This window comes from Seriola lalandi, unplaced genomic scaffold, assembly GCF_002814215.2.
Source record: "Seriola lalandi dorsalis isolate HSWRI2012SDOR001 ecotype SW California unplaced genomic scaffold, Sedor1 jcf7180002054476, whole genome shotgun sequence".
Taxonomy (NCBI): Eukaryota; Metazoa; Chordata; class Actinopteri; order Carangiformes; family Carangidae; genus Seriola; species Seriola lalandi.
In genome coordinates, this window is record NW_019525029.1 from 3,035,004 (window position 1) to 3,057,515 (window position 22,512).

Below are 22,512 nucleotides of genomic sequence, written 5' to 3' on the forward strand. Positions count from 1 at the left end.
CTGCATTTTAGGAGGCGCTTCTTTAGGAAACAGCATGCAAACTGAAAACAGTGGCGTTCATAGTAGAAGAGTTACGGTACAACTGAGCCCAGCTCAGAGGTTGAAGTCTCCACAAGTGAGATCAGAGATAAGATATAAAGCATCCCACTGCAGTTAAGGTTAACTATAAGTAACTTTTATTATTTCTTGCACGTTTTCAAAACTTTATAAAGTATTACAAACAAAGATAATAAATTAAGTGGTTCAAACATAAATGCTCACATTCCACCCAACACCTTCAAAAGTTATTATATAGCGGAAATAAATGAAGACAAAATCATACTGCTATATATCAAAACGTGATTTCAGATAACTGTACATAGTATGGCCGATTCTGAACAATGTCATATTTCAAACTGGGCTTTTTAAAACTGTACAGAGCAGTTTTCATTAAAAGCTGAAAATAATCCATCCTCCATATTAACAATACTCTTACCTGTGCAGTTAATGTAAGAGCATTCAACTACAGAGCAAACAGAATTATAAATATGCATAGTCCAACACAAGCAGAAATCAAGCCAAATATATTTGACAAGGGGCTAAAATATTAACAGCCAGATCAGCTTTTATATTTAAACCAGTGTCACCAAAAGAAAGAAGTTTAAGCATTTAATAAATAGAGTGTGAATGCTTGTGTGTAAGTTGCTAATGCACTGCAGACTTAATTTATGAAAACATTTCATGGCAAGAATGTTAATGATTTCTGTGAAAGAACAGGTTCATCTTCATGTAGAAAAATAAAACAATCAATCATACGTACAAACATGATCATTCAGACATTGAGATGATGCTGATTGAAATTTGAATTTGTGTTTAAAATGTCGTCTCGTTTTGGCCACATTATCCGTCAGATGAGACACACAGTAAGATAGTGTAACAGGTCGATGTATAAGATTATCCTATTCGTAAAATGTCACATAATATGCAGTAAGTATGGGCTGAACCACACCATCAAGACTGCATACTAACTTTCATATGTAACAGCAACGTGCAGACATACTGCAGGTGTATTCAGTATAAGGACAGTCTGGATTCATTCAAAGGGTCGTTATTAGCACATGACAGATCAAACTCAAACATCGACACAAAACTAAATTATAAGACAAGAGCAGTTTGTTTCCTTCATGTAGACATCACATGTGTATGACACACACCGTGTGTCATGGGCTTGTTAGTAAGGGTTTTCGATTCAGCACTGAAACCTGTGAACTACAGCCCAAACTGGATTTTTGAGTCAGAGACCGATATCAATATTTAACAGCTGAGAAAAATCTGATAATAGGAAAAAATATTTTTTTAAGGATAAAAAACCATTTGATAAGATCCCTCGAATTTGGTTATTTAAGAATTACGGCCGATACAGATGCTGAACCGGATCTGTTACAGTTAAATAATAAACCTGTCAGTTCTCCCTGGTAAGAAAAAAATTGTCATTCTTAATTAGTTTCTCAGCCCATTGCAAAGATATCGTTAACATTTCTGTACTAAGATTTCTTGTTACCTACTGGCCATTACATACGCTGGTGCTGACATAGTTACCTTCAGTGCAGATATTTGAATAAAAACACCTTACTAACCTTCACTTTCACAAAGAAGGAGCAATTTCACACCACACGTTCCTCACTGGGCTCAATAATTTTGTGTAAATACAGTTTTGAACTGTTGATAATGAGTTTGTGTCCCAAAACACGCAGAGCACAAAGTACATTTTCATTCCTTCACCAATAACATCACACTCTAAATGTCAGGAAATGGAAAGCAACAACACGTGAGTATGAGTATGAGTGTCTATATATATACAAGCTGCAGGGTAATTTGCTGGAAAGAGATTTTAATGCAATACAAAATAATTATCTAAAGATGTGTGGCTGATGCAGCGGCTTTGCTTTACTTAGGTGAACAGTATCAGTCAGTCACTTAAGTCTTTTATCTCCTGAAGTGAACTACGGCTATGAACAGTCAATATGGCAAGTAATACCTGGCTACTTTCTTCAAGGAGCCCTGAATTGATACGGCTCGACATCTGGCTTAAACGTTTCAGAAAGTCATACAGGGTTTTTAAAGACCACAGAGAGATTAAAATAATAGTCATTCAGTATTTAGGAATGCTTTTGCTTTGGGAATGAATTAAAAAGAAAAAGTGGCTCAGGAGTGGGTGAGTACATGCTCAGTGAGGGACAGGTGTGTGGTATGAGGCACTAAGATGCATGGTGTCTGTCGAAATGGACAGTACATTGGAAATATCAAGAAGCCCAGAACATCATATTTGGAAACAACAAAATTAAATAAATGATAATAAAGACTAGAGAAATGAGTGTAGAATTTTCTGGTCCACAAACAATTGAAAACATGCAGGATCCACTCTTCACCATCCAAATCTGTCCACTCTGACAAACACTTGCAGCTTTCCACAGTCCAACTCATCTCTCCAAGTGAGGAGGGATTTAACCCTCCGACAACTTGGTTGTTTCATTACATTGCTCATTTTGAAAACCAGGTTTCAAATATTTTTAAGGCATTCTCAACTGAATCTACGTCACTTTGATTGTCTTTGGTCATGGACGAACCTCCACAGCTTTTTGTTGCAGGTATTTCCAAACTAGGCTCTATATTATATTTACAGTGAAACTAAAAATGTCTGAGGGAAAAAAGACCACTTGTCATTGACCACACTGCTGCTTCCAGAAACTAGGTGAAATGCTGGCCTGGTTGTCATGGTAGATGTCCTTCCTTATGTTTTGACGGTGATTCCCAGAGGGTCTTTCTATGTGAGGGGAATTTCATTTGGAAGAGAGGAAGTTAATTTTGCGACTTTCAGATGTGCAATCACCAAGGCTCGGTTCTCTCTTTGGCCGCAGTCTTGAACAACATTTGTGGAGAAGGAACTTTACAGGAACAGTAGAATCAAATTTAAGGTTTAAACTGTGTAGAAACAAGGCTTGTAATTGTGGATTCCAGGAGCCAAAATGGATGTTACCCAGGAAAAGAAGCATCTCTCTTCAGACAGAGGTCAGTTAGCAGTCAGTCAGACTTCCAGTCGACTTCCAACAAAGACAATAAGGTCATTCTAGTTCCTCTGAGTCATTAGGACATAGGGTTTGTGGTAATAGTGGCTTTGAAACCCAGACCAGGGCATGAGGGCGACAGGGAGGATCACTTAGAAGTTCTGTTGTCTTCTCTTCTTCGCATCCATTGCATCCAGGATGGGCTGCCTCTTGGCAGTGTAGCGCTGTCTGAGCTCCTCGATCTCCCGCTCCATCATGGGATCCAAGGCACTCAGGCGCATCTGTAGCTCCTCAAAGTCTAGGTTCTTCAACTGGGTGATAGCACACAAGTACAAACACAGACAAATGATGATGAGAAAGAGATGAGTCATATTTAGTGTCTTCTGTTTTTATATTTTTAACCACTGAAGGACTAGTGTATAATATTTCCACCATGAATAACCCCATTCATTACAGCGGTAGCATCACAGAATTGTGGAAGATGTTACTCACAAAGTCAAAGTCCCCGTCCTGTGGGACCTTCCAGTTGTCAGGGAAGACGTTCTTGGACTGGATGTGGTAGCCGGGCTGCTCCTGTGGCTGGTTGTGGTTGTAGTTCTCCTGCTGCTGGGCTGCCTTGTTGGAGTCCTGCTTGTCAAAATAGTCCATGAAGGATGGACGTATGGGCTGCTGGGGGGTGGCGTGCCCTGTGGAGGAGGAAGAGGATCATGTTCTGACTGATCTTCGATATGCTTTCTTGGAGACAATCTACAAGTGTATTAAAGCATGTTGGAAGTTTATGTTTGTTGAGATTTTAAAGGGACACTCCTCATACTCTGGACAATATTACCACCCATTAAATAACACGGATATAACATTTATTATCACTTAGAACGTTGTGTTAAAAGGACCACAGGCAACTTACCCCATCTGTCTAGTGGTAACTTATGTTGTGTTCAAGTCATATTATGCAATTATGGGAAATACGAGTTCCAACTAGCACACACCATTCACGTCAATATTACCACTGAAAATCTCATATTTTTCTGAAAGCTCTGATACATCTGACTTGGCAACTAAACAAATATTAATGCCTCAAATCAGCCAGAGACTGCCGTTCAGTGTAACTAAACCAGGATTTAATGGATATGGTGTTATACTGTCAATGCACTATATTTTATTTCTCACACTACCAGGTGTCAACATATAAAAAGCTTGATCATGTGAACACTTCCAAGTTGTAAACATAAACAACTATACCATCCATCTCGTATGACATGAACATGGCAACATGGCTACTCTGTGAGACCTTTGTTGGATCCAGCCCTTCTCTAGCACTTTGCTTTCAGTCCCACAATTTTTTCGCACCCAGTGACTGCTTGGGGCTGTGTGGTGTTAGACTGTGTGTCTCCATAAAAATACCAGAGTCTCAATGTGATTACAAATAATCCTTTGTAAATATAATATTTCTTAAGCACTCGCTCCTCTTTTCTGTTCTCCTGTCTGCTACCATCACCTTATTCCCTATAATTTGCTTAACAACACATATGTGCTCACTCCTCATGGATCCCTGGTCTTCCTCTTCCTCTTCATCATCACTGTTGATGACCATAGTGCCCAGGTCTGACTCTAACATGGTGCTGCTGTGTTCGATCATGGTCTGTGCTCCGTCACTCATGGTGCTGGTGGCCCTCATGGTCCCTGCGCCCTCTGAGCCCGACTTCACCATAGTATGAGAGTCCACCTCAGTCTCTTCCTCCTGAATGACACAAGACAATGAGACATAAAGCCTTAACATAGAGCTGTCTGGTGGTTGCTTTGAATGGAACAACGTCTCAGAATACGTACAGAGTTGTCGTCCTCCTCCTCCAGTTCTCTCTGCTGCTCCTGCTGCCTTTTGGCTTTCATCTCCATGGCTTCAGTTATCAGGTCTCTCAAAATTGTGACTGGCTTGGCCTGGCTGATGAATGGGTGCTGGATGTTAAGCAGAAAAAAAAGATTGTTGTGCGCACTCTATTTTACCACTGTGTGGTAAATTACATCTATGCATCTTTTACATCTTGTGTTTTATGAATGTGTTTCTACAGCATCAAGTCTTTGAGTGTGTGCACATAAGCTTGTGAGTTCTGCTGTAATATGTTTATATCTAAATGCGGCTGCTTGTGTGTGCGTGTGCTTGTGTGTATGTCTCCCTCTTCCCTTCCAACCTGTAGGAGCTGGGTGGCAGTCGCTCTCTGCTCTGGATTCTTCACCAGGCACTTCTTGACAAAGTCTGTGAATTCGTCTGACCAAAGCTCGGGCTTTCTGAATGTTGGAGGAGGGTTGGTGGGGATCATGAAGATCGCCTGGAGGAACATAGAGAAGATACAAAACAGAGTCAGAGACTTTGATAAGAGAAAAGTGGCTAGGTTTAGTACCCAACATGTTTACACTCACTCTCATGGGATGGATGTCAGCGTATGGAGGTTTTCCTTCTGCCATCTCTATAGAAGTGATGCCCAGGGACCAGATGTCAGCCACACAGTTGTAGCCAATCTCCTGAATCACCTCCGGGGCCATCCAGAATGGAGTACCGATCACAGTGTTTCTCTTTGCCATGGTGTCCTTCAGAGAGAAAATATATGCTGGTCTCATCATTGAGCACTACATTTTAAATCCATTCAAATGGATTCACAAAATCAGCGAAAGACTGAGTATTCCATGTGGAGGATTGATGAGACCATTCACTTTGTTGTCAAAAGAACTCCAACATCAATTATAATGTTACCGTTAGTTGTCCAGCTACTCCGAAATCTGCCAGTTTGGCATGTCCCTCAGTGTTGAGAAGGATGTTTCCTGCCTTGATGTCCCGATGAATCTTTCTCATGAAGTGGAGGTATTCAAGACCCTTCAATGTGGACTTCAGGATGGTAGCAATCTCATCCTCTGTCAGCTGAGGTGGGAAGGAAAAAGAAAACGCAGGGACAAAATGAGATCCATGAGTGAATAAAGAAATAATAACGTGTAACGAAGAGTAAAGTATGAATTATTGTATTCTTTATGCAATCATTAGTTTTGACAGTTCAGTCCTGAGTGTCTACAACTTAGAACCTACTTAAAAATCTCTCCTTTCTGCTTTATTATACACACCACTGTTTGGTAATAACTATATAAAAACCATGCTCATGTCTGTAAAAATAGTCATGAGGGCACTGTGGCTTTCTCACCATCATATCAATAAGAAATATTGTGTTAACATCTGTGTTACATCAACAGACAACCTCAGAAGTGTATAACTATTGAACAAAACTTCAATACTATTTGTTGGTAAAGTGTATCAGTCTAGGATATATAATATAAATAACTTAATCTGCTTTTTCCAAGAAAAATATCACAGAAAATATAAATTCTGGGAATCCCTAAATTTTTAGACGGGCCCACACAGGAAATTGTAACCCTCTGTAAATACCCACCGTTTTATTGCGCAGCCTGATAATGTCAGAGACAGACCCAGCGCCACAATACTCCATGACAATCCACAGGTCTGTGTTCTTGAAGTAGCTGCCATAGTACTTCACTACATAAGGGCTAAGAGGAAACGCAAAACAGAGTGGTTATCAAAAGAGAGGACAAAGTTCCGTTTCAAACTAAAAGAGCAGAAGTGAGAAAACTTCATACATCAAGACAATGGATAGTACGGGCAGCAGGAGATACTAGTATGATTGTTAAATCAAACCTACCTAGTACAGTGATCTATGGTAGCTAAAATAATACTTTGAGGACAATAAAGCTTTTTCAGCATTTCTAATTTCATCTATATAGTAAATGTGGAGATTTCAGGAAATCTACATTGTTGTCCCACCTGTCACACTGTTGCATGATGGAAATCTCCTTGATGATTTCCTGCAGATCAGACTCCACAGGGACCTGCTTTATGGCCACCACCTGGCCTGACTCCTTATGGATGGCTTTGAACACACTGCCATAGGAACTAAACAGAGACACAAAAGCTAAGTCCAAATATGTATAAACTGCATTTTATAGTTCAAAATATTAACCACTTAATGTATTACACAACAAAAGAGGTCCATCTCAGAAAGTGCTGACTGTTGTATCTGATGGACTTAAAATATTTTCAGTCAAAGGAGCAGAGATGAAGTTCTTACCCTTCACCGAGCTTCTCTAGAACATCAAACACTTCCTCTGGTTGTTTGGTTAGACTGTCCTCACTCAGCTTTTTCAGCTTGCTGTGAAAATGGAACAAATCATTTGTAATCTTAGTATAAATGTGTAACTGAAAACAAGAATAGAAACCAAACTAAAACATTGTACAATAGAAGCATTTCAAATCAGTTAAAGTTACACACATAAATAAGTCACCAGTTCGGACAATTTGCTAGGACACAAAATGTTAGAAAAAAAAAATCCTATATATGAAATGATCAGTGAAATCATTAGTCAATGGGTCTAAGAGTCCAAGGTGACATCTTCAGATGTCTAGTTTTGTTTAACAGTTCAAACTGGAAGATATTTAGTTTACAATAATGTAAAATAAAATAAAAAAAGAATTCTTACATTTGAGAAGCTGGAACCAGCAAATATTTAGAATTTTACCTCGATAAATTATACAATTATTAAAATTGTAGATAATTAATTTTCTGTTAATCAACTGATTGATTATTTGTTTCATTATGTAAACGAAATAAGAATTTGTCATATGTAGGTTTTTAAGTGGTGGTCGAACAAAACAAGCATCTTGAAGCTTTAACACTGGGTCTTGGAAATAGAGATGGTCAATTTTCAAAACAACTAAAAGGTAAATTAGTTTTACGGCTGCATATGATAATCTACAGTTGTAGCTCTAATCTTACAGACAATGCCTAATTGAAATGTTGCCTTTCAGAGCAGGGGAAACGACATGTTACTGTTGCAATATAGCCCAGCTCTTATTTCCTCTTTAGTGAAATCAGCCCCTGAGGTGTTAAGTTTAAACTACCAGTGTACACAAGGAGCCGAGGCCAATTCACTAAACGGTTACCAGGGATGCTCCACAGAGGTGTAAGATTGTCTCAACTCACACACAACCAATTCATTTCTATTTCATGTCAAAATAGTAACACATGTCAAACGGCAAAGGCACTCGTTAAAGAGTTAGCCCAACCACGAGACAGACCTGAAACCCAACAGAAGGTTTAACACAGTGCGCGTGATTTTGATCAAGAGTGATCATTAAACCCGTTAATTCGTCTTAACTGGAGAGAAAGTTTGAAAGAAAACTGGTAAAGCTAACTAAATTAGCATTAGCTAGCTCGCTAAGCGGCAGCTACCGCCAACGTTAGCCTTTTGCTCGCTAGTTAATAGATTGAAACGATTCAAACCAGCAGAATGTACACAAACCTTTTGGGCGCAGACGGCTCCATGATGTATAGCTTCAAAGAATAGAAAGGCAACGGACTAATTGTAAGTTATGTCAGTTTTGGGGCCAATAGTCACGATGTGAACATTGTCGACAGAGTCGTTGTTGTCAAAAACTAGTGGAGGGCCAGCTGAGTGTCCGTCAGATGATTGACCGTTTGGGGATATAATTTTTACCACAGCGCCCCCTGGTGAGCCGGAGTGCAAAACAAAAACACCAAAACTTTTGTCTCTACAAAGTTAGAAACCGTGGATAATGTGAAATACATGAACCTTTAAGGCTATTATATACTTTGGAATTCGTTATACATTCGTATTATTCGTAAAATCAAAAATATGCCAAATATGACAGAGTATCTTCTGACCAATCACAATACACCTTGCTTTGAGGCCAATTGGACAGTGGTACGCATGTGCGCGAAGGCACCAGTGTGAGATGAAAAGAGAGGTAAACAGCTAACAGTTAGTGTCTTTAAACGGTAAGATCTCTTATTTGTCTATATTCCTTCGGTGTATTTCATATTTACTATATACATACTCCATTTTGAGATTTCTCAAAGACCTTTGCAGTTCACTACGTCCACCGGTTATGACGGTTTTGGCTAATCCTATCGGCAGCACCATGCTGTTTCTGTGTTAGCATGCTAAAACGATACAGTTGTGATGATCTTAACACCTCTCTCTCTATCTTAAAGGATCAAAATGGATACACAGAAAGATTTGCAACCACCCAAGCAGCAGCCTATGATCTACATATGTGGAGGTGCATTTCTACTGTTGTGTTAATGTTATAGCCACTACAACTGTTACGTAAGCTAACGATACTACCAGACCTGTTTTCTAATGCATCTATTATCACTGTTAGTACTAATACAACTTCTTCTGTCTTGGGTGTTTCTCTTACGTTATACTATAAAAATAACTACGGTTCTAGTAGAACTGATACATCAGTGCTATACATATGGCACTTAGTACTTAAGGACATTAAAAGAGATCCTTGAGGTCGATACAATCCAGTTTTATAGAATGATTTCTTTTTATTTGTGTCATGTACACAGCTCTGCCTAGAGTGCATTGGATCCAAAGAAACCACAATTTAATATAAACCAGATCTAGAGTGCAGTGCATACGTTTCCAAGTGATACTACAAAGAGTCCATCATGTCTACAACATAATTCATATCAAGTAAAGGGCTAATATTGTATAATTGTCACCCAAGAATCTAAACCAGTCCGTCTTGCCTCCTCTCTCACACATTTGAGACAGAGTTAGCAAAAGCAATCATTACATGGTATGTTTAAATGTCTGTAGACCAGTAGATTTCAGGATATATTTCAGGATCAAAATAGTTGCAGATTTATTTTCTGTTGACTGACGAGTTCTTTAACATAGTTCTACAAACTGTATCAGTCTTCATTTAAGGGTATTTTTTGTTACATTTTTTTCTGTCTTTAATTGCAGAATGTCACACTGAAAATGAAATTAAAGCCCGTGATCCAATCCGATGCAGAGAGTGCGGCTACAGGATCATGTACAAGAAGAGAACAAAGAGATGTATCCTTTAAATGTCTTTGCATGTGTGTGAGAGAGAGACAGAGTGAAACCATACAAGGAACTTATCATTGAGCTACAATTTGTTTTCCAGTACTGATAATCTGATTGAAATAACTGTCAGATTTTGGAATGATAACACACCTCGAAATCAATGGATCGAAATTTTTATGATGGGGATTTTGGATTTTAGATTATAGAGAAGACATGTCAAAGACCATGTTATATACACTGTGGTTTCATGTTCATGCTGAAAATATGGAACATTTCTTGACTGACTACCCCTTGTGAGAATTTATTAAAAAGGGAGCAGATGTGTAAGGTTTTGAACAAATGCACACATTTGGATGGAAAACATTTTTTATATTTATTAAACCATATGTTTGAAGTGAATACTATGATACCTATACATTCCTTGACTATTTGATTTCAGTGGTTGTCTTTGATGCCAGATGAAGAAGAGGAGAGCAGCTGTTATGATTGTTATTGTTGTGTGCTATTTTTGTAGTGTATGACCATGTAAATAAATAGACCTTCAGACCTGACTCCAGACTTCTGAATTATGGTCAAAGCCCATCATTTTCATGTCAACACAAACAGTACTGTTTTACTTTTTCTTTTTTTGAGTGACTTTTCGAGTGATGGATGAAAGTTTCGGTTTATTAAAAACATGATTTTTACTCACTTTAACTGTTTTCACTGTTTTTTTTCATATTCATTATCATATTTGAATGGTAACAATTAGGTAGATACAGGAACGCAAATTGAGAAATATTCGTTTTTTAAATACTAATTTATCTCTTTTTTGGGTAAGTTATATAGTCTCAGTTTGTGTTGAACTGTTTTAGAGAGGTGCTGATTCAATTCTTGGTCATTTTGTACGGAAAGTTGTTTCTATTATTTGGTCCACGTCATTTAAATCAGTGAGAGGAGGCTAAATAACAGATAGACCTCTAAAAGGGACTAAAACATTTCACGTGGAGTTGGCTCTTCAACGTTGTATGCGTGGCTGACACAGGTCGCCAGATGGCGAGCCATGCCCGTGGAATCTGTACCTACAAGGATTGGTTTGATGAGAAGATGGATTCAATGCAGGGATATGTAAGGTAAATGTAAGCTAACCTGTAGCCAGTTAGCTTAGCGTAGCACGAAGGCTCGAACCAGGGTAAAACCGCTTCCCTTCTAAAAGTAAACTAATTAATACTATATAATGTTAAATTAGGACAAAAAGTAAACTACACAACACAGTTCAACTAATCTTTTACTGGGGGATATGCAAACTTTTACTTTATGTGTTGGACCACAGACTAACAGTATAAGTGCTGTTAGACTATTTTTTGGCTGGGAGTAGTTGCCAGGCAACCAGTAGAGGCCTCAACTGTGAATAGTAGTTATTACAGAAGTTTGCTGTTTTTGTAGAGATTACACAAACAATCAGTAACGTGTTAATATATGAGACAAGTTAAAATGTCTGCTCTGAATGTAGCCACTTTTGGACGCAGCTGTTTTCAGTCGTTACACTAGGCTAAGGTAACCAGCTGCTGGCTTCAACTATGATTGATTTACCATAAAGACATGAGAATATAGTGTCAGTTATTACATCTTAATATTGGCAAGAAAGAATTAGCGTACAGTGTGGGACTAGTTCTTTAAGTGACATCATAGTGGGCAGCCTAATTCTTTTTTGACTACTATATAGAAAAAAAAATTTAAATCTATAAAAATTGAAAAATAATCTCGTTGACAAATACCCATGACAAGGTAGAGCCCAAATTAGTTTCATCATGTTGCTTTATGATTCAGCCCAACAATTGGCTGTATTCACAGGATAGTAATAGTAATAGTAGGAACAGCAAAGGTATTATTATTTTTAACATTTACAATGCTCTGTTCTATTTAATTGTCCAGTAAACCATGATGGGGTGACAGTGAGCAAGCATGTACACTACAAGGACGCTGAAACTGAAGCAGCTAATTCATTTTATTATCTACGGGTGTCCTTTTCCTGTTATATGTTAAAATGTCCTCTGTTATAAGGGTTATCGAAAAACCCAAAGTTTTATTTTACAGTGAAAAGACAGATTGACAAGAAGGCATTCTCTCCCCAGAGTCATTTGCTGTGAAGTCTAATCTGAGGCTCTCCCATCAGTGCTGTCCTACTGCAGCACTGCATCTTTGTTGCACTTCCCCCCTCTGTGACATCACTTCTGACGTTTCATCCAGGGGGCGTGTCTATCAGAAATCCCCAGCCAGGCACAGATGTAGCTGCAGCTCTGAGGGAGAGGCAGGGAGGCAGGAAGAGTTTGAACACACTGCAGAGGGAGTGCAGCTATGGGGAACACGCAGGAGAAACCCTCGGGCAGCGGAGGAGGGGCAGCTAGATTAGATCAGGCCACAGCAGGGAGCGGGACGAGAAGCCGGGGTGGAGGCAGCGTGAAAAAGCCCCACGCTCAGGGAGCTCCAGAGAAGGGGGTGGCCAATGGCACACAGAGGGAAAGCAGCCCTGCAGGTGGACAACAGGAGCAGGACAGCCATGCAGTGGACACAAGTTACCTGGACGCCCCTGCTGGGGCCCTTCCTCCTCACCTGGCTCGGCTCAAGAATGAGGGAAACCATCTCTTCAAACATGGCCAGTTTGGAGATGCCTTGGAGAAGTATACCCAGGCCATTGATGGGTGTGCTGAAGCAGGTGGGGAGGATATGAACTGTTTGTTTATTTTCCAAGAGTGATCACCTCAGATACAGAATTTCATTCAAAGAAAAACGTGTCTGTTGATTACAAATTTAGGTAGCAAAAGATATTTTACTCTCAGACATATCTGGTAAAAGAAATTCTGTATTGTAAAACCTGTCATACACAATATTAATCAATTAATTGTTTGAAATGATTCTCTAAAACCCAAATTAATGTATTCATAATATTTGTTTGGTCCAACTAACAGGCCACAACCAAAAAAATATTCCATTTACAATCACAGAGGACTTATAAAAACTAGGGCCGGTGAATTTGTGGAATCTTATTTTAGACAATTAACAAAATTGTTGATTAATGCTGTTTTGATCGACTAATAGATTCATCAAGTAATTATTTAGTTTAATTTCGCAGCTGCATACTTTACCTTATACTTTATTCATACTTAGTTTTAAATGATCTAAATAGTATAAATACTTAATTCTCTAACAAGTGACTGAGGTAGAAAGAACAACAGCTGGATGACACAGTGACAGACAAAATGTCACCTTTAACACCTGTGTATTAGCTATTGTAAGGAAAGGGAAATTGACTCAGTGTCATTTGGCTCCATAATCCAAAGTATCTCATGTCAGTTATAAATGCATTATGCCAGTACTTGCCATGCTGCATAATTTCCTCTGTCTACCCAATCTGCATGCACATGCTCTCCACCCCACATTATAATTGAAGTGCAGGATGAGTGCAGGTCACTTTTCAGATATGTCACCTGTCAGTTATTACTGTTACCTATTAGTTTTTACACACATTCACAAACAGTATCTGAGAAATGAGGAGTTGACTTGTAAATGCAGCCGAGTGTTGGCGCAAGGCAGTGCGACTGACCGTAGATAGAAGTCATGTGCTGGTGCATGGGGCTTTTAGGTAAGATTGAATGTCATGCTCCAACTTAAAGAGCACTCAGCCAACTTTTACTCACGTAGTTGGCAAGAGTCATTGCTTTTTCTGCAGCACTGGAGATAGACTTAAAATGATTTGAGTAGACTTATTATCATAGCAGACTTAACAGAAGGATACTTTGAGACTGACTGACAACAATGTGTCATGATGTCTTTTTTTTAAATATTGTAGAGAGATCACACAAGTGTAGATGGGTATGAAGACTGCTGACAGTAGTTTTAAGGGCAGTAAAGCAGTATATATTGACTGATGGTCTGCTAGAGGGTTGTGAACTGGAGGCTCAGAGGAGAAAGGACAGAGTAGAAAATTACTCTACCAGAGTGACTGATAACACATCCATTCATCTACCTGCCCTCGTCTACCATTGACCCCCCCTCAGCATCTCTGGATAGTGTAATGACTTTAAATTGAACTGTTTGTGTTATCATGATTTCTCTTTGGTCTAGAGCTCTCAGTCCAAACCGCTGAGCGTACCATCTTATTTTCACAGGAGCAAAACTATTGTATTGATCGTGTTTTATACTGAGCTCAAAGATGACTGGAGTGTTCTTTCAGTGTCTGTTCTTTCAGATGAGTTATGGTTGTTCCCCTGCAGGCATTGACAGTCCAGAAGACCTGTGTATTCTCTACTCCAACAGAGCTGCCTGTTACCTGAAGGATGGAAACAGCACAGACTGCATACAGGACTGCACCAAGTACGTGATCAGTGTCAGAACTGTGTGCGCATCTGGCTGTATGTGTTCATTTGCACATTCAGACATTTATTTCTTGTTTGTATCCACTTCAGTGTAGTTTTTGTCAGATTTAAAGTACTCCACCGATTTAGCATTGTACAAAATGTCTTTTGTATTCCATACTTTCTTGTTCCTTGTCAAAACTTGGGCCTACATTATCCACAATGTAACTGGCCTGCTGACAGTTGGAGCAGAGATTTGGGTGTGTTATGCTAATAGAGTTGAGGAGCGGGCCAAGAGGTCTGGTAAGTTGTAGTCTTCAGCCCCAACCTACACTGACTCAAGGGACATCACCTGAGACAGTTTATCAGATTTCAGCTCCACCTTGAGTTACAAAAAAGCTTTATATTACTATTTTGACACATGTGTAGTTCTCCGCAACACCTTTAAATTGATGTTATTTATATTTTTAGTTTTTCAACAGTTGAGCTTATGTGAGGCAACTGGCTGTAATTAGTCTGTTTACATTCAGAAGTGATAGAAAACTGTGTTTGGAAAGGTATAATGTGGATTTCATTATGGAGTTCATTATTAGCATTATTCTAAAAACTTATCTGAAATGAATTTAAAACATTTCACTCTAATGCTTGTTTAGTTACTTTTGGAGGTAGACATCAGCTTAACCTTAGATTAAGCCTTAACTATAAACACATTACGTGATAGTTGGCAATGTATTATCCTTTCACAGGATATCCTAATGATTACACTGTCCTGGATAGTTATCATTTGGACCCTTCTGTTTAGCTGAACTCATCATTCACAGCACTTCATCTTTACAAGAAAATAGAATAGAATACTTACAATAAATGAAAATATGCTTTTCTATACACTGCATCCATAGCAGACAGGAGGGATTAGTTGAAAAAGCACATTTGCTTTGTAATTTGCCCATAAGGCCCTCAGTGGGATTGTCACAGCTTAGTACACAGCTACAAGCTCAGACAGTAGATTGCTCAGCTTTCCCACAAAATCTTTTATAGAGTCATATATAGAGATCGCCCATGGAAAAGCACTTTTGGACGCACGGGGTTTGGTTTTCATTGTTGGTTCAGGAGGCTGCAGGAATCTCTCTGTCTAAAACAAATAATCCCTCACATGTTTTTGAATGGAGAGCTTCAGATCAGCCCAGTTACTCGTGTGACACAGTGTGCAGGTGTAGAGGGTTTGATCCTCTGTCTCTACGTCTCTCTGATCCTCTTAGGGCTTTGGAGCTGCAGCCCTACTCCTTGAAGCCCCTGTTGCGCAGAGCTATGGCCTATGAGTCACTGGAGCGCTACAGAATGGCCTACGTGGATTATAAGACTGTCCTGCAGATTGACACCGGGGTGCAGGCGGCTCATGACAGCGTCCACAGGTCAGCTCAGCTTAGCTAAACATACCAAACTACAGCTGCTCTCATGTAGCTGCTGTAACTTTTAGAAAGAATGAGAGCTGTTTAGGCATTGCACTTTCAGGGTTCATTCAATAGTGGCTGTTGTGTTTTTCCCAAACCATATGATTAATGTCACATTCTGTATCAGCTTGCACTTTATTTAATTTAATGTATTTATATTATATCTACGTTGAGTGAAACATTCAAACCTAAGACATCACTTTTAAACAGTGGGTTAAGACAACACGTTCAGTACCATGAAGAATAGTAGTAACATCTCATAAAGTAGAGCCTACGAACCCTGTAGTGGCTGCAGCGTTAATCTAACTAACACAACACATGCACTTTTAAAACCCTTTTGCAATTCAAGTGTTCATGTTTTACACTCTCCATGTTTACTTCCAGGATCACCAAGATGCTGATCGAGCAGGACGGACCTGAGTGGAGGGAGAAACTTCCAGAGATCCCGGTCGTCCCTCTGTCCGTCCAGGTGCAACACAGACAGAAACCGATCAGCATCGAGCAGGCCCAGGCCCGAGCCGCTAGAGCTGCACAGGATGAAGGTGAATGAAATCACTTCCTCTGAGTTTAGTGAGAAGTTATGTGAACTACATAAACACAAATTTTAAATGTAAATGTGTTAAGGTTTTTTAGCCTCCTATTTTTTTTGTAAATCATTCACAAGCACACGCACATCACACGGCACGCACAGTTATAGCAATCACTATGTGTAACTGTGATTTAATGGTTTTCAAAAAGTGGTATCCAATTAGGACATGTGTTCTCTTTTTTTTTTTTTACATAAAAATATGTGTATGTATTAATATTATTCTTTCCTGGACCAAATAGTTTAATTTTTGAAATATTGCGTAATGAATTGTGGTCGTTAAAATTTGAAATTATACCCTTCAATTATGGAAACATAAAGCAGAAGTCGGTCAGGGATTCAGTGAGGAACTCCTGCTGAGAGACAGTGTGTGTGTGTGTGTGTGTGTGTGTGTGTGTCTGGATGGACTATCAATCAATAATGCATAGGGGAATGTGATCTACACAGAGTGTAGCGCTGCTGTAATGGAACAATCCAGGTCAGGTTTCCTGTAGGCTGCTCCTGCTCACACAGACCAGAAGACTCCACACGTTTCATACATTCAAATATATTTAAACATATGCAGTGTTGTATACAGCTATAAAAACACACACATACACTAGAAAATACATTGCTTTATTTGTATTTACAAACACCTTACACTGACAAAAGACTGATCATATACAGACACACACACACACACACATAGGCATAAACACTTCATGACTATAGCACATAGACAGAGCAGAGCTCAGAATAGCACATTGCTGTTGCTGGGTAGACAGGTCGTCAGAATTGCAGAAATCTGTATCTTATATTAAATTGTGCATATTTGCGGTGACAAAATAGGATTTCACCACCTAATATAAGGTGTTTCTTATTATAATTAATTCTTATATTAGATATTGGATTCAGGCTGAAACCAGGCTAGTAAGTCAATGCAGTCTCAGCCCATGTTAATAAATGCAAAATCAACTGGATGTAGGTATTTTGAATTCATTTAAGTGATTAAGTAATTCAGTTAAGTTACAATGCTCCCATCTTAATCAACTAAGGCTGATTAAGAAAGCATAGGAGATAATTACCCACAAAATAAAACCATAGATAAAAACAACATAAACCTAAATTCTATATGATAAACTGTTGAAAAGAATCCATTCAAACAAACTGAGGCAGATAAAAGATAAGATAAAAAATGAATTGAAGAATGAATTGTTCATTTACAAAAGTGCTTTAAATAGCTACAGATAACTGAGTGCTGCACTGTGGTTGAGCTGTTGTTGATACTGAATTAAAAAAATCATATGGCTCTCCTGATTCTTGCAACTGTTCTTGCTTCCCATTGCCAAAGCAAAGGGCTCATTCCAGAGACAAATATTCCACATGCCACTAGTGCATGGTTTTATCAGTTCAGATCCATAAACAGGCTAACGATGGAAAGACCGACCATGATAGACTGATTGGTTGTTTTGGTTCTATTTTCCATTTTTGCAGTGGTGAATGAACTAGAATCCATGTTTTATTAAACAATTTATTCTCTCAGTTATAAAGGAATAGAAAGTCTTGACCAATAACAGGCTAGTTATTGTTACTGTCAGAGTGGCAGGTACCAATAACCAGACATCTCAGCCAGAGGAAGAATGAACTTTCAGCAAACATATTACTTTGACGCCAAGTTCAGTCAGTTGTCTTGTCTCACTGGATAAATAATTTAGACTTTATATCAATACTTGGGTTGTCTGATAAAGGCCAGGAGTGTGTGTGTGTATGTGTGTGTGTGTGTGTGTGTGTGTGTGTACGTACGTATTGAAAAGCCTATGGATGTGTTTAAGTGCCCGTGTGTGTGTGTGTGTTTTCCCAAGTCATTAGACATAGTGGCTTTCTCAGCACAGCAGAGAGCTCAGTAAGCAGGAGTTCACCCATCTCCTCTGACTGCTGCTGATAGACTTATAGATAGATTTATTCATCACTCCTGAAAAAGTTTGTGCACCAAACAAACACACATTTAATACAGTCGGCCCCTGACATGTATAACCTGTAATGAAGAACGAAATCTAGTTCAATCATATTGCCACTTGTTTTGACCTATCAAGGACATTGACACTTTTCTTAACAGCAGTAACTTTGTATTGCTATATTTTCCTTCACTTGTTTCAGTATTGAATTTTGGGTAAATTATATTTTTCTGTCAACAGTCAGAAGAAAAGAGGCCCAGTTTACTTTACTGAAACAGAAAGGCAATGATCTGGTCAAGAAGGGCCAGTTCCAGGAGGCTCTGGAGAAGTACAGTGAATGTCTCACCATAAAACCTGACGAATGTGCTCTCTACACAAACAGGTATGAAACAACCCTACTGTGTGCAACTTGAAGCCTTACTTGCACACACCCTGAGCAGGACTGTTTGATCTGGGAATTTCCACATGTTGAATCATCCCTGAATTAAACTGGGAAATAAATACTGTGCAGTGTGTGTCTTCCAGCAGCACTCCCTTGCTCATCTTTACCTTTTTCTCAACCAGTTTTCGGTCAAACGGTAGCACCAGATTTCAGATTACATGTTCACATATTTTTTATGTTAAAGACACATGGACTGTCCCAAAGCTGAGGGTAGTAATAAAATGCTAATTCTTAAACAGTAGAGGGCACCACATAATCATCCAGGTGTCAACTTCAGTCTATTAAATCTCATTGTGGCTAAGATCAAATGTAATCTTGCTTATGAGAATAAGGGCAGCCACTATCAGTTTTATCAAGTTAAATAATATTATCATAAGATTTCAGTCTATGGCTGCAAATACAGAGAAGCTGATTAGTTGGGGCATTAATAATAGAGAAGCATATAAATAAAACAAAGATGTATCGAGGTTGGACAGGTAGAAGGTGTCTTGATACCAGATCAAACATTATTCAACATTGTAAAAAGTAAATTTTGTCTGTTTTGAGGCTGAAAAATCTGCCAGTGCAGTAAGATGATTTCAAATCTTCATCACAATTTATTTCAAGGGTTTTCTAAAGGTTGATGATAAGATAATGCACATTCCTGATTTTAATCCAGAATGGTATTTCGTTTTAGAAGGATTCTTGAAACAAGTTGTTCTAGAAGTGGACTGAAATAATGTCACTGCACTGGCAGAATTTTTCTCTTGTTTTAAGAGCATTTCTTACTTAATAAAAATGAGTTAAGATATAGATTTTCTGTCCTCTAACCTCCATTACTGTTAAAATAAGATATTTCAACAGTAATGGAGCAGATTGGTCCTTAATATCATTACCAGTAGCAGAATCCTGACATGTTGCACTTTTTGACTCCTTTCTTTTTCTTCACTATCCTCCAGAGCCATTTGCTTCCTGAAGCTGAATCACTTTAAAGAGGCCAAACAAGACTGTGACTCTGCTCTGCAGCTGGAGCCGGGAAACAAGAAAGCCTTCTACAGGCGAGCACTGGCTTATAAAGGTTTACAGGTGCCTATCATCCCCGATTACAAATATGCTGGTTCATTTCTTTGAAGATTTTGGATTAGAAGGGTTTGTGCATCTAATTATCTCTTGTTTTCTTCTTCTATGTGTGTGTGTGTATATCTGCATGTGACCCCAAACCTAGGACTATCTGTCAGCCAGCAGTGACCTCCAGGAAGTCCTCCAGCTGGACCCAAACATTCGGGAAGCTGAGCAGGAACTTGAGGTGGTGACAAGCTTGCTGAGACAGAGCCTGATGGACAACACTGCACACACACCAAGGGTAAGTGATTTATATGCATGCGCGCGCGCACACACACACACACACACACACACACACACACACACACACACACACACCTCTTCATCTGTACACTTACTATAGCTATGATTTGCATTTTGATTTTTAATGTTGGTGGTCTAATATTTATATCATTGCAACTCAATCTAGACAGGGTCTTATTTTAAGTACGTTACACATAAACTCAAACCTATCACAAAACTAGAACAAACAAAACCACCAAGAGGCTAACTTCTGCTGATGTCCTCCAGGTTTGATGGCTCCTCGTGGATCCATATAGAGGCAGAGGAATGAAACAGGTGTGGACTCTTATTGTACTGCAGCAATTCTGGAGGAGAAAGACTTCTAAAGCCATCAACTTGAGTAAGTAAGACTGGCGTTAACTCCGAGGACGGGCTCCTTGGACGACCAGCTTTTGAGCTCTGCACCATCTGCAACGTGTGCAAACCACACCATAACTCCTGAGTGCACAACCTTACATAACGGGCAGCTTTGTTTAAAAAGGCTAATGTAAAGGTACTTGACCTGCTTGCACTATAAGTCATTCACATTATGATGTAATATACTGTACATACAGATTCATGTACTAGGCTGCCGAGCACTGTTATTTGTTGAAGTAAAATGGGGAAAGAAAGAGCGTGTAATGTGTGCCTTATTGAGATTTCTACCAGTTAGGATGAAATACGCCAAGATTAAAAGTTTTATTTTAATTTCTTTTTAATATGTTGTGTTTGGTTTCAAACTGACTGACAGAAATTTATTCAACTCTCAACTTATTGTATGTAGAGATAAGGAAGGCCCAGAAAGATCAATCAAGTCAATAGGTCATTATCTGGTACATTCCCAATGTATCCAGGGTTCCACCTATTGCAGCTAATGTACAAGACATATGTCACTGTTTACATTCGTATTATTACAGCTGCTGCCAACAACTGACTATAAACCATCATCATCATCATTATATAGTGTTGGTTATTGCTGCATATTTCCACAGCTAAACCATGACAATGCTGCTGTTTGAATAAGCTCTTTTAGTTCGATGATCTCCACCAAATCAATCCTGTAGACCTCCAGAATGAAGTGAGAGGCCGTAACCTAACTGGGATTTAAAAATGGTAAAATAATGATTTGCCATAGTTAAAATCCAACAAATTATGAGCTCAGTGCTGAAGTCATTGTTAACCATAAGCTTGTCACTTTACTGGCTTTAAATGAATATCCAGCTACTGAATTTAGGGTTACAGGTCACTTACTGTTGTACTGTAAGACGTACTGTAGGTCTCAGGTTCAGTCTTGAATGTAACCAGGAGGACTGTGTGTCTTTGTGTAGGTGTGCAGAAAGTCTCCTGCTGCATCTGTTTTAACTTATGTCCATATCTCCACGCCCTCGCAGCTGCAACAAGGAACAAGGCAAGGCAAAAAGGCAAAATCCAAAGGTGATGACATACTTCTTTTTTTTAACAAGTAAAACAATAATAAACTCACAAAGCTTGGTGTCTGTGTGCTCTGTCAAGTGGCTGAAGTCACAGATTCTGCCTTAACAAAAATGATTTGGGATGCCGGAGTTGGGCACCTACCCCTTAAGAGAGTGACTATTAACAAACGTTTAGTACCTACATTTCTCAGCTAGTCTGAATAAAGTTAACTTCATCCCATTTCTTCTTCAACTGCCTGAATATCAGTTGAGATGAATATGGTCCTGAAGGTCAAGTAGCTTTTTTTCCTCCACCCACCCTCAACCTGGTTTTCAGTTTAGCAGTCTGTGCAAAAAAACCCACAAAATAGGACAGACAGGTCAAAATGATCAATAATCAAATGGCTGAACATACAACCAGAACATCATGATTTTAATAAAATTAACAGGAACTCCAGTTAAACTTAAAATATCTTGACTGCATTTTTAAAGTTCAGTCAAGTTTCACTTACACAGATGTTTTCACTTATTTGACCTTTTAGTAGATTAGAGCTCGTTAGCATTGCACCTCCCAGGTTCAACCTGAGCAGAGGGCTAATTAACTAGAATTAAAAACACCTGTGTGGGTGAGCACTCAAATATCTTTAGATCTGATTTGTTTCTCACACCTTACACTTTTTAAATAAATCCTGTCAGCTCTACAAGACACAAAAAAAAATGTAAATCTTTGTATAGCACAATGTGCCACAGCCTTTATTTCACTTGTACTTTGTAGTATTAATGTGCTCATTGTCCAGCCTATACCCTTGGTTTATCTCCTTTTCTTGTTTTTGTTTTTCTTGTGTTGTCAAAATAAAAGCATATAAATCCCATTTAAATGAAAACAGTTGATATGAGGCTTAGTTGTTCCAGACAATGTTTGTTGTGCTTCTTGGAATGTAAAAGCATGTACTGTATGTAAATAGGTTAAATGCAAATGTAAATAATAAACTGCAATGTGAATGCTTCAATGTGCTTTTTTTCCCTGCA

At 38.8% G+C, this 22,512-nt stretch overlaps 3 protein-coding genes across 5 annotated transcripts; 2 read left to right on the forward strand and 1 right to left on the reverse strand.

Annotated features, from left to right (window-relative positions):
• Positions 1-153: 153 nt before the first annotated feature.
• On the reverse strand, positions 154-8,561 carry stk3 (serine/threonine kinase 3 (STE20 homolog, yeast)). Its single transcript, XM_023412151.2, has 11 exons — positions 8,400-8,561; positions 7,169-7,249; positions 6,865-6,993; positions 6,476-6,590; positions 5,791-5,955; positions 5,460-5,627; positions 5,231-5,368; positions 4,872-4,997; positions 4,581-4,782; positions 3,537-3,730; positions 154-3,355 (listed from the first exon to the last, which is right to left on the reverse strand). The coding sequence occupies exons 1-11, from the start codon at positions 8,420-8,422 to the stop codon at positions 3,197-3,199; spliced, it is 1,500 nt and encodes a 499-aa protein (XP_023267919.1). The 5' UTR covers positions 8,423-8,561; the 3' UTR covers positions 154-3,196.
• Positions 8,562-8,792: 231 nt separating this feature from the next.
• On the forward strand, positions 8,793-10,658 carry polr2k (RNA polymerase II, I and III subunit K). 2 transcript variants are annotated; one of them, XM_023412124.2, is made up of 4 exons: positions 8,793-8,896; positions 9,113-9,180; positions 9,879-9,971; positions 10,402-10,658. In XM_023412124.2, the coding sequence occupies exons 2-4, from the start codon at positions 9,120-9,122 to the stop codon at positions 10,422-10,424; spliced, it is 177 nt and encodes a 58-aa protein (XP_023267892.1). In that variant the 5' UTR covers positions 8,793-8,896; positions 9,113-9,119; the 3' UTR covers positions 10,425-10,658. The 2 variants fall into 2 exon arrangements, with proteins under 2 accessions (XP_023267892.1, XP_023267893.1); XM_023412125.2 differs by having other exon boundaries at positions 8,842-8,865.
• Positions 10,659-12,031: 1,373 nt separating this feature from the next.
• spag1a (sperm associated antigen 1a) lies at positions 12,032-22,489 on the forward strand. 2 transcript variants are annotated; one of them, XR_002761063.2, is made up of 9 exons: positions 12,032-12,657; positions 14,216-14,315; positions 15,556-15,708; positions 16,132-16,289; positions 18,508-18,649; positions 19,648-19,774; positions 19,914-20,051; positions 20,321-20,432; positions 21,400-22,489. XR_002761063.2 is itself a non-coding variant. In XM_023412099.2 (8 exons), the coding sequence occupies exons 1-8, from the start codon at positions 12,300-12,302 to the stop codon at positions 20,324-20,326; spliced, it is 1,182 nt and encodes a 393-aa protein (XP_023267867.1). In that variant the 5' UTR covers positions 12,032-12,299; the 3' UTR covers positions 20,327-22,489. The 2 variants fall into 2 exon arrangements, 1 of the variants encoding a protein (XP_023267867.1); XM_023412099.2 differs by having other exon boundaries at positions 20,321-22,489.
• The last annotated feature ends 23 nt before the right edge of the window (positions 22,490-22,512 follow it).